The sequence below is a fragment of the Podarcis liolepis genome, assembly GCF_965112155.1.
Source record: "Podarcis liolepis genome assembly, chromosome: 4".
In the NCBI taxonomy this organism is placed as follows: domain Eukaryota; kingdom Metazoa; phylum Chordata; class Lepidosauria; order Squamata; family Lacertidae; genus Podarcis; species Podarcis liolepis.
The window spans coordinates 43,073,811-43,084,437 of record NC_139558.1 but is presented as its reverse complement, the minus strand read 5'-3'; the positions used below and the strand labels follow the sequence as shown (position 1 = coordinate 43,084,437).

General features: G+C 38.7%; 2 protein-coding genes across 14 annotated transcripts in view; one reads left to right on the top strand and one right to left on the bottom strand.

Moving 5' to 3' along the window:
* KLHL34 (kelch like family member 34) lies at positions 1–4,289 on the top strand. Its single transcript, XM_083501970.1, has one exon. It carries the CDS (start codon positions 808–810, stop codon positions 2,581–2,583), a length of 1,776 nt encoding a protein of 591 aa, XP_083358096.1. The 5' UTR covers positions 1–807; the 3' UTR covers positions 2,584–4,289.
* Positions 4,290–4,913: 624 nt separating this feature from the next.
* The window catches only part of CNKSR2 (connector enhancer of kinase suppressor of Ras 2), a 237,273-nt gene continuing 231,559 nt past the window's right edge, over positions 4,914–10,627 (bottom strand). For 10 of the 13 annotated variants that reach the window (XM_083501843.1, XM_083501836.1, XM_083501838.1 and 7 more), the window contains 2 exons: positions 9,357–9,553; positions 8,107–8,483 (listed from right to left, as the gene is read on the bottom strand). In XM_083501843.1, coding sequence (XP_083357969.1) covers positions 8,268–8,483; positions 9,357–9,553 — 413 coding nt within the window. In that variant the 3' untranslated portion in view covers positions 8,107–8,267. Of the gene's footprint in view, positions 8,484–9,356; positions 9,554–10,627 lie in introns of those variants that run through there. The other 3 variants (XM_083501828.1, XM_083501841.1, XM_083501829.1) reach the window with 3 other exon arrangements.

Here is a 10,627-nt window from a genome sequence, read left to right as displayed (position 1 = left end):
TCTCTCTCTCTCTCTCTCTCTCTCTCTCTCTCTCTCTCTCTCTCCCTCACCCATCTCAGTTCAGTGCTTGGACAGCTATGACAAGGGGTCTAGTGTTTGCATTCTATTCTGGTCACTGTGAGTTATGGTGATATCATATAAACTAAAGGGTTCCAAAATGCATGTCAAATTAAACCACTGACTAATCCTCATATTTTGCTCGTCTTTCTGCTCCCAGGCTAAAGGTCTGTGTGTCCACAAAATCCTAACACTCTAATCTGTAGGTGCTGATTTGATTTTCAGCTGAAACTTCCTACGAGGAGAAATCACCATACGTGGCTTGTTGGCCCTGGGGGAATAAGAGCTAAACTTGTCTAAGAGTGAAATACACAGCTCGAGCAAAAGCTGCAGCAAAGTTCAGCCCTCCTCCTTCCATTCGTGATGCACCAGCAGCCACAGAAGCTCTATTTAATCAGCTTAAAGCGAAAGGAAAGCCACGGGAGACATCTGAGCTGGCACAAATTGTCACCTGATGCTGGCCAAGCAAGTGCTCTCATCTCCTGTGGACCATCTCCTGTGCCGGAAACAGAGGTGAGAGAAATGTCTGGAGGATGTTACTGAATTCAGCTTTATGAATGAATGAATGCAGGAGACAATGTATACTAGCAGGATGCTAAACTGGAAAGGGATGTGAAGGGCTCTATTAAGTTGAAGGAGCAGAGCTGATGGTTGTTCTTCAAGTGCTTCCTCGTCCAGTTGAGTTAATTCACAGCTGCAGTGTCTTTCCTTCTTTTCATTGACAAAAAGGCTTTAGAGCATTTCTGCAAAATGAGTTACTTTCTGTCCTACTGCAAAGGACATTGTGGTTCTGTGTTGTCTCAGTACCAAACCCTCCGCAGCGAAGGCTTGTTGTGTGACATTTTGTTGAAGGTGAAAGAAAATGAGTTCCCTGCTCACAAGTCTTTGCTGGCCTGCTCCAGTGATTACTTCAGGGCCATGTTCAAGAGTTATACCAAAGAATCAAAGGCTGCTATCATTCACCTGCAAGTCATCTCAGCCACTGGTTTGCAACACATTCTGGATTTCATTTATACTTCTTGGTTGCCTTTGTCTTTTGCCAGCCTGGAAGACACTTTGGAAGCCGCTACCTACCTGCAAGTGTCTGAGGCAATTGTCTTGTGCAGCCAATATTTGGCTAACAATCTTACCCTAGAGAACTGCTGCTTTTCTGCCAATGTTGCTGCAAGATTCTATCTTCCAGATGCTTTGTCAGCTGTAGAAAAATATCTCATTTTTAATTTCTGGAAACTCCTAGACCTGGATTTTGCAGAACTGCTAGAACTGAATTTCAGATCTTTGAAGGCAGTAGTTGAATGTTCAGATCTGCCTATGGTGAAAGAATCTAATTTGCTAGATCTATTGCTGAAGTGGCTGAAGTATGATAAATTGAGACTGACACATACAACTTGCTTATTGGAACACATACGATATGGTCTTATTCCTGTGGAAAATCTGAGAAAAGTCTACACTCAATCAGAAGTGCCTCTAACAGCACCCATAAAATGCTTAATCATAAAAGCAATAAACTACCACTCATTCGTCTTTAGGCAACCTATCCTACAGGATAAGTACAGCACACTGAGAAACCAGAAGACGCGGATTATCCTGCTTGGAGGTATGATTCAACATGAAGGGCCCAGCAAGGATGTGGTGGCTTTTGATGTTTACAATCACAAATGGCAGATTTTAACACAGGTGCAGGATCGACTACAAAATCACTGTGTGTGTACAGTTGGAAACTTTCTGTATGTGCTAGGTGGAGAAATAGAAGATTTGCAAAGTGAAACGAAAAGTCCCACTTTAACAGTGACAAACAAAGTCCATCGCTATGACCCCAGATTTAACAAGTGGATACAAATCAACGGGATGCTAGAAAAAAGATGCCACTTTTCTTGTTGCATCCTAGAAAACACCATTATTGCAATTGGCGGTCAAGGTGAGGATGGATCATTACATTCATCCGTCGAAGCCTACAACATTAGCCGAGACACATGGACAAAAGTTCGAGATTTGCCATGCAAAATCCATGGTCATGCCGGCACTGTTTGCAAGAATAACATTTATATATCGGGTGGCAAATGCACAAATCAAAGTAACACAAGTAAGGATTTGTACTCTTTGAGCACACTAGAAGGGCAATGGAGAAAGCAAGCCCCCATGAGCATTGCCCGGTTTGGGCATCAGATGGCCACCATAAGAGATTGCATCTTTACATTTTTAGGCCTTTATGAACCATTCTCTGAAATTGAAAAATACAATCCTGACCAAAATCAATGGACTCGTCTAAGGCCATTGGTCTATGATCGATTTAGTTATGGTTTGGCAGTAGTGGAGGAAACTGCCCTTCTCATTGGGGGGAAGAAGTGGCAAGATTCCCAGGAGATTCCAACTCAGGATGTGGTGGGCTATGATATAGACAATGACTGTTGGGAAGAAATATGCAAAGCTTCGTTGCCTTGGTATGGATTGCAGTGTGCTGTGCTAGAGCTTTCTGAATTACTAGATGCTAAAGACATTCAACAACAAAAGAGACTAACTGTTTAGGTAACAACTCACCATAAAATGATCTGCAAGGACAATTCCGTAACATCTCCAGAATGTCTAAATATTAAAAATGTTGTCCCATTCTATATTAAGAGATAATATTGTGAATCAGTAAATCGGCTTGAATTTTGTATTTCAAATCACAGAGTAAAACAGGCAAAGACTAAGAACTTGTTGCCAATAAGAGCTGTACATAAACAACTGTTTTGTTTTCAGTAATAACTGTGAATTAATACCTGATTTGCAGAACATAAAGCGAAGGTGTGAAGAAAGAGGCATACTGTAGTAAAAAAAATAGAATGGAAGAATCCATTTATATGCCTCTTTCTTCATACCTTCACTTTATGTTTGAAGCAGGTATTCATTTGATACAGGAATTAGAGGCTGCATAATTGCATGATGTTATTGTATTGTCCACATGATCCCAGTTCATTTTTTTAGTCGTGCCAAAGCTTCAGAATGGGGGAAAGCACTGCAAACTGCACAAAAAAGCAAACAAAACTTTGCACTCCTTAAATTTCTGTCATGCTTTCCATTTTAATTGGTGAAATTTTGACACAGTTGTTCTAAACTAAGGCAAAGAGTTAGCAGCTGGTCTAACTATTATAAGGTTGAGTGGAACATGAAACAATTGTATCTTGTATTCGAGAAATAACACCCTGTACTCTGTGCCCTTTAGGACCATAAATGGGATGGAGATGTTTGTTTCTAGTTGCTGAATGACTCTGTGCTTTAGCACACTTATAAAAGCTGCCCATGGGTATATTGTGCACGATGCATTTCTGTTTGAAGAGGTAAAGGAATTTTCTGCTTTGACTTCAAAAAGGCATCAGCAGCCTCTTTCTGCATTGCTGCCAGGGTAGGATGGGGTTTAGTAGTTTTAAGCCATGCCTCATTCACAGACTTGCAGATATGGTATTTGATTTCAGAGTGTGAAATCTGACTGTAACTTAACCTTATAATTTTAAATATTCGCTTTCAAACACAATCTATTTTATAGCATATCCCTTTAGTTTGAAAGCACCGAAGATGCACAGAAGCACTTCTCAGTCTAATGTACAAAGAAGGCAGCACAATGAAAAAAAGATGGCACTCTTTCATGCCAGACAGTCTTACAAGATGAGGCTGAATTTTATGCTTGGAACGAAGTCACAAACACTGTCTACAGCAAGATAACATGCAGGCAGAATTACTGTTGCATAGCAACAGGATGCAGTTCTATAAGATGCCCTATAGGCCAATCCTAAGAATTTGTTGGCATGGTCTCACTCTGTACCAGTGTTGCACAGCCAACTGGGTCAAGGAGGGGCACTCATTCTAAAGTTTCTGGGGATCCTCAATTTCCCATAAACTCACCAGTTCCTTGTATAAATTTAAAAGACTCCTAACTGTACTGCATTTGTAATCCTTTTCTTCCACAGAGAAGCTTCAGTGTAGGAAGAAACATGTAGCTCATGAATATATTTTTTTAACTTTAGGAAAATAGTACAGACATTTTTAAAAATTCCAGGAATGTCTAATGTTATCTGTTGCAATACATATTCCTTTTTCTATTTTAAGTTTTAGGTTCTTGGTTTGTGTTCATTATGCTGTATTGGACTGTGCTTTTATTGTATTTTATGCTGTGATCCATGCTGTGGATACTGTGAGACAGTGTGGCAGGATAATTCAATTAATAAAATAAGAGCAACAGTGTCAGATGATCACACACATGTGAATTTAATCCTGTGTGTGAAAGAAGCTATGATTGGTCACACCTTTTCAGATTGTTTACTGGAAAGCCTTGAGTAGCCCCAGCTTCACAGCTGTACATTGAACTAAATACAAACATTAGCATATGTATCTACTAGATATAACCTTCATACTTTATCAATGAAGGAAGGGCTTTCTGTGTAGGAGAAACATGTGAGGTAAAGGTCTACACTGATCTTTCACCTTTCTACCCAGAGAAATGTTTGCCTGCAATTTACAACATAAAGCTGTAATCCACAACCTACAAGAATCTTATAAAGCTACAGATTAAAGAATTAGGAACACAAGGAGATGGTTTAGAGCAGAGGTTGTCAACCTGGTCCCTACCGCCCACTAGTGGGCGTTTCAGGATTCTGGGTGGGCTATGGCCATTTCGTATTTCTATGCAGGATACTATGCAATTCTGGTACGATGCAGGAGTCCTTATTAAACTATTAAGTGATCCTGTTGCAGGTTGATTTTGACCATAAGGCTATGGTTATGTCTAGAAATATCACTTGATGTACATTATAAATTCATAAAATGTAGAGGGGGGATGCAGCAGGAGTCAAAAATCAACATTAGGAACAATTAACACGATCGTTGTTCAAGCATTTTTATGTGAGAAATATACAAAATATCACAAGTTATAACAAACAAATCATGCAGTCAAATAATTTGTTTATACAAAGAGATTCTTATAGATGATATAAATAGTTGACCGGACCTGTAAATTCATACAAATCTTAATGTATGAATTGCCATTCAGTCTTAATTGAATACAGATTTACGTAAAATTAGCTGTAAAAAGGCCACTCTCCTGTACAGTTGTGCAAAGTTTGCAAGACGCTTGGAATCCAAAATGCAGCTGAAAAGAAACAAGCAATCCTTTGATCCTTCTTTTAGTCCCAAGAGCAGAAAATAATTGTGCTCTTAAATGTTTATAAGTACATTCACTGCATTGAACAGACTATAGCTGGAAGCTAGCTGAGAGAGTACAATTCATAAGAAAGAATGGTTTTAAAAGATGTATCCCATTTGGGGGTTTATCAGCTCATCTCTCAACTTCTCCCATCTGCAGAAAAGCATTAAGAAGCCACAAGGACTTTTTCTTTTGTCATGCTCAGTCTTGGCAAAAATTAAGGTGCTGATAGATAGAGGGCATCTCTAGGCAGGCACAGATGGGTTTAATCATTAATGCTGCAACTTCTGTAGTATTTTTGCTTATTGGGAAGCTGACTGTATGGGGCATCTCCAGACCAATTTTGTGGCAAGCATGTAGAGTGCAGCCAACCCCCTGCAATACAAGGGTCTCATGATACGAAGGTACCTAACATTCTTCTGGAGGTGTAAGGAATGAACTTTGCTTCCTAGTATCTCCCAAACATCATCAGCACAAAACAAAGATTTTTGCTAATGTCATTCAAGGGCGAGTCTGACTGAGGGTGAACAGGCAACATGTAGCTCTCATGCATTACCTTCCTCAGATGGCTTAGCTATGCTAAGGAAACTTCAACCTTCCCTTTCCCAACACTGGAGTGTCCAGTGCTGCTACTGCTGCCTTGGAAACTACAAGCGGCCACTGTAAGCAGCACCCTCTCCCTCACTACCTCCCCTGATATTCCAAGGAGAGGGAAAGCTACTTCCTGTTACCAAGAGTTTAGATCAGTTCCTGCTGCTGACCTTCGTCTGCCCACCCTTGCTCGCATATGCTCCGAGAGAGAATGCAAAACGAACTGAACTAGACAAGCAGCGCGTCAGTTTCATCTCCTCCCTCAAAAACACACCAGAAGGTATATGCATTCTAGTGCATGCTCAAGGATGCAGACTATAGGTGTGTATGCATTTATATTGAACGTGGAAATTGATAAGGCTACCACCCCCTTCATCTGTGCACTCCAAAATAAAAAGATAAAATGGAAAAGGCCTGTGTCCATTTAACCCTAATTTCTCTAGCTAAATTTACTACCTTTTCAACTCCAGGAGCTCCATAGCAAAGGATGGTATTTCCCCCCAAAATGTTAATGGTGAAGAGACAGAAGGGTGGGATAACATACGATCGCCATGCACATCACAAGCCACACCTCCACATCGCAAGGGCACTGTTTCACATCTGGAAAGGCCTGCACTGGACCTCTTGCACTGGAAACTCAAAGATTACCTGCAAATCAGACAATGGGATGACAATGGAAAAATAAATAGGAGTGCAATAGTTTGGGAGAAACATTGTATGGATTCTGAGGAACGCATGAATGAGAAGAAACGTTAAAGTGCCACTGGTTACAGTCATGCCACTTGTGCTAACATAATAATCCGTTTCACATGGCATGCAAGTAATTCTGTATCAATACGGATCTTGTTTTGGATAGAGGAATATCCCATTGAGCCTTCTTTCTGCTCAAATAATGATTTCTGGGAATTTTGTATGACTGAATTTGCATATAATGCTAAGCCACAGTTTATTGCTGTGTGGAGAAGCTTTAACGAGCGTGATGTCAGGCATATGTATTCCACCTCCCCCACCTCCTCCATATGGAAAGATGACTTCTGGCAAGCATAGTTTCATTTTTAAAGTATCTAGGCTTATAGTTATGTTGAAACCAGGGATCCTAGTTTAAAAGAAACTCTGGCTTCATAATGCATTGTTTGAAGCTGAACTATTAGGAAACTGGCCAGAGTTTGTTTTAAATCAGGATATATGGTTTGAACATGACTATAATCCAAGATTCTTTAAAAGTGGAAGTAAACTAGTCACAAGTCCTCCTCTAGCTTACAGGAGAAGGAGAAGGGATGGAGGCATCTATGAGCCTAACTCTTTACTCAAGCTCATGGGGCCTTTTCATGGAGCATTATGACATGTTTTTGTGTTATGTAGGAAAGCAGCCTATTAAGGGAACTGAGAACCACATTAATTGTGTATGGAAATTTATGTATTTTGATAATGTGCTGAACCTACCCACCTATGCCCCCTTCCTATTTACCAGAGTTTTCAGAACATCTCATATTTAAAGCAGAAATTTACGTGAGCTGGCACATTTGAAACATTTTAAAGTTTGACTTAAAAAAAAATCACTGAATGGAAACTTTTGGTTAACAGTACAATATTTTTTTTCCTGCAAAAGAGTCAGAAGAGGCCAACATAGGGCAATAATATTGTCCAGTCAGGTCTCTGCCATTACTGAAACAAGGAGAGCCCTTTATCCTCAAATTAAATCTGTGCTATAGGTTGTCTGTTAACCATCCCTCAAAAGACTGGAAAAACGAAACTTTGACTGTTTAATATATAATCTATCTTATGAAAGTCCAGTTTACCCCTCTTATTCCCTGACCGTTTTTTAAAATGCAATCCTAATCACAGCATTATACTTTTTATCGTTTTTTAAAATATCTAAAATATTCCACCAAATATAAAAGTTTAATTCCCACACTGGCCAAAACAAAGGCTGTATTTTGAAAGTGTAACTCATTACAACAGTTAAGATACTATTAAAATAGGAAACATATTTGACAATCAGTAATAAAACACTGTTCTTGTGCCATCTTTTCACTTGATAAATCAATGTAATCCTCCAAAATATATACTCATTAAAATATATATATTTTAATCCTTAACGACAATGGTCACGATCCAAGGAAAGCAACATGCATGTGTTTCTCTTCGGTTTAAAAGTAGTTTAGACTCTTCAGCACCAATATCAAACAAAATGTGCAGGATTCTGTCCCACGAGTGCATATTCCTCCTTTGGATCGTAGCCAGTGTTTGTAAACGTAAACATAAACTGAGCATCAGCAGCGTAAAAAGTATGTAAGTATTTATTCGCACAATGACAATGGAATTTTTACTTTACTCATATCATAAACAATAAAATAGATCTCCTGTCAGTCGATATAAAAGCTACTCAGTGTACTTGATAAAGGTCTGAAGTGCCACAAAGAGGCAAAATCATTTTCTTTTATACATGTGTTTCAATATAGGAATGTGTGTGCGCTAAAGAGTCTAGAAGAGCATCAACTTCATCAGAGTCATTTACAAGGTCCTCTGAAGGGTTGTTCTGAGAACTATCCAGAAACAGGTCAAGGTACATTTGTTTCCAGTCTTGAAAGTCTTTAGATGTCAAATCTGGATTATCCAGAATTTTATCTATGATGGCTACTTCTTCTTCTCTGGCCTGGAAGAAAACAAAAAGATCTATTCAGAATGAGGAACAAAGTACCCTTCGTCTTGTGCTGTTAGCTTTTAAAGAACATGCCTGAGATACCATTGTACTTTGAGATGCCATTTCTAGATAAAAACCCTAATAGCTTCATTTTAAGACCAGTGGGAAACTCCCTAAAAAAATATCTGAAAACCACTCTGTTTGGTGTTTTGACTAATTTGAATGTTTGCTCTGAATTAGTGGTGGTTTGAGATTTTGGAACTTCCCCAAGAAACTTTCCTAAAGCGGTGTATATGTAGCTGTGATAGAAACAAGCCAAGAACAAAGGGGAGGAAAGTGGGGAGCGGGGGTGGGGGGACACAGAAAATGACAAGCAACAGAACATAAAGAGGATCTCTGCCATATCAACAGAAAGATGCTAAGGAACATAATGGATTTCTTTCTGGTGTCTGAGGAATCAATTTATCATTACACTATTTACTATGTATTGGCAAAAAGGGAATTCTCAGAGCATGGTACCTGGATACATAAAAAATTCTGTACTCCTATGAGAATTTTGAAAACTGGGCAAAATTATTTCATATTCTGAAGTACACAAAGCAATATGATAGTATCTAAATATCTGTGACATCACCAGGCTTATGGATAATGTCTTCATTTACCACAGAATGGACCAGAAGCAGATTAACTCTTCATTAAAACGGGAACTGAGTTAAACATGTTTGTTGTTGTTGAGAAACTAAAGTTTTCTTTCTTTCTTCGAACCTCTTTTGTGTACAGCATTTCCCAGTGTCCATCTATTTTTAAATATGTGCAATATATCCCTTGAGTTCTATTCAGGATACTCTCCTTTTGTGAAATTTGCTGACCGCCTAATTAACTCACCTTTAAAGTGCTTTTCAGAATTCGCAACTGGTGCAATTTTTCATTGACTACCGGATCACTGCATCTTTTAATAAAATACCTCTTGTACTCCATCTTTGTAGAAATTTGCTGGTCTCCTAAAGGTGACAAGCTAGCTAGTTCCAAGGACCGATACAAATCTTGCAGGGAATCTGCAGGCTTTTCTTCTATTGTTTCAGCTGTAAGACACAAAGAAAATTAACTGCATAGTTTGAAAAACATCAGCCTAAATTAGTTTCAAAGTCCATGACAAGGCTTAAGAAGTTTAACTATTCAAATGTGGCAAAATTTTACTGAAATTATTTCCTTACAGAAAAGGCATGAAATGTGTAGATTGAGCAATCCTTGAGCAATCCTTATGCATGCATACATGTATTTTGCAACATGCAGATATTTATATATGTGTATGCATATATTCCCCCCCATACATATATTTCTATACATATACATATATAACGTGAAAAGTCATGGTAAGTTACAAATTCCCAGCACAGGTACATATAAAAAGATAATCATGTGACAATCAATATACAGCTTCCGAATTAATTTGTCACATTAATATCAAATTTAAAGTCAATCATCTATATCGTGCAAAAACTGTATAAAATCAGGTGATGAGAACTGTATTGTGCACTTCCAAGGGCACACCCATTGCCCTGTTGCATGTTGAAATGGGAGTGTTGTTTGCTTAAATGTATCTATATATATTTTATAATTGGCTCACAATTCAAACCATGAGAGAAGAGAGGCTGTCTAAAGAATCCTTCCATTGTGCTTGGCAAAAAGATCTAATAGAAGAGGACTAACCTATCAAGTCTGCATTCCTAAACACTCTTACTTAGGGGAAAGTTCCACCAAACTCAATTTACCTCCAAGTAAACACACATAGGATGACACTGCAGAACTTTTATCCTATACTCTTTGAGGGCACCAGGCTTCAATGAGCACACAGAGTTCCTGCCACAAAAATCTTTTAAACTGAAATATATGAGCCACTGGAGCTCCGTATACATATCAGTGCACACACACTGCTGCAGGAAGAGTGTCTTCTCCAAACAGAAAATGCTCCAATAAAATATCTAAGTCAAGAATTGCTTTCTAGTCTGCACAAATACAATATAGTTGTGTGTTTTTTTAAATGTGCAAATTACTGAAATCAGAGGCAGGCAAATATGTCTTTCTGCTTTGATTTGACAGGATTCATAACCAAATGCCTCAAAAATATACCACCACAACAATTCAACGTGTCTACA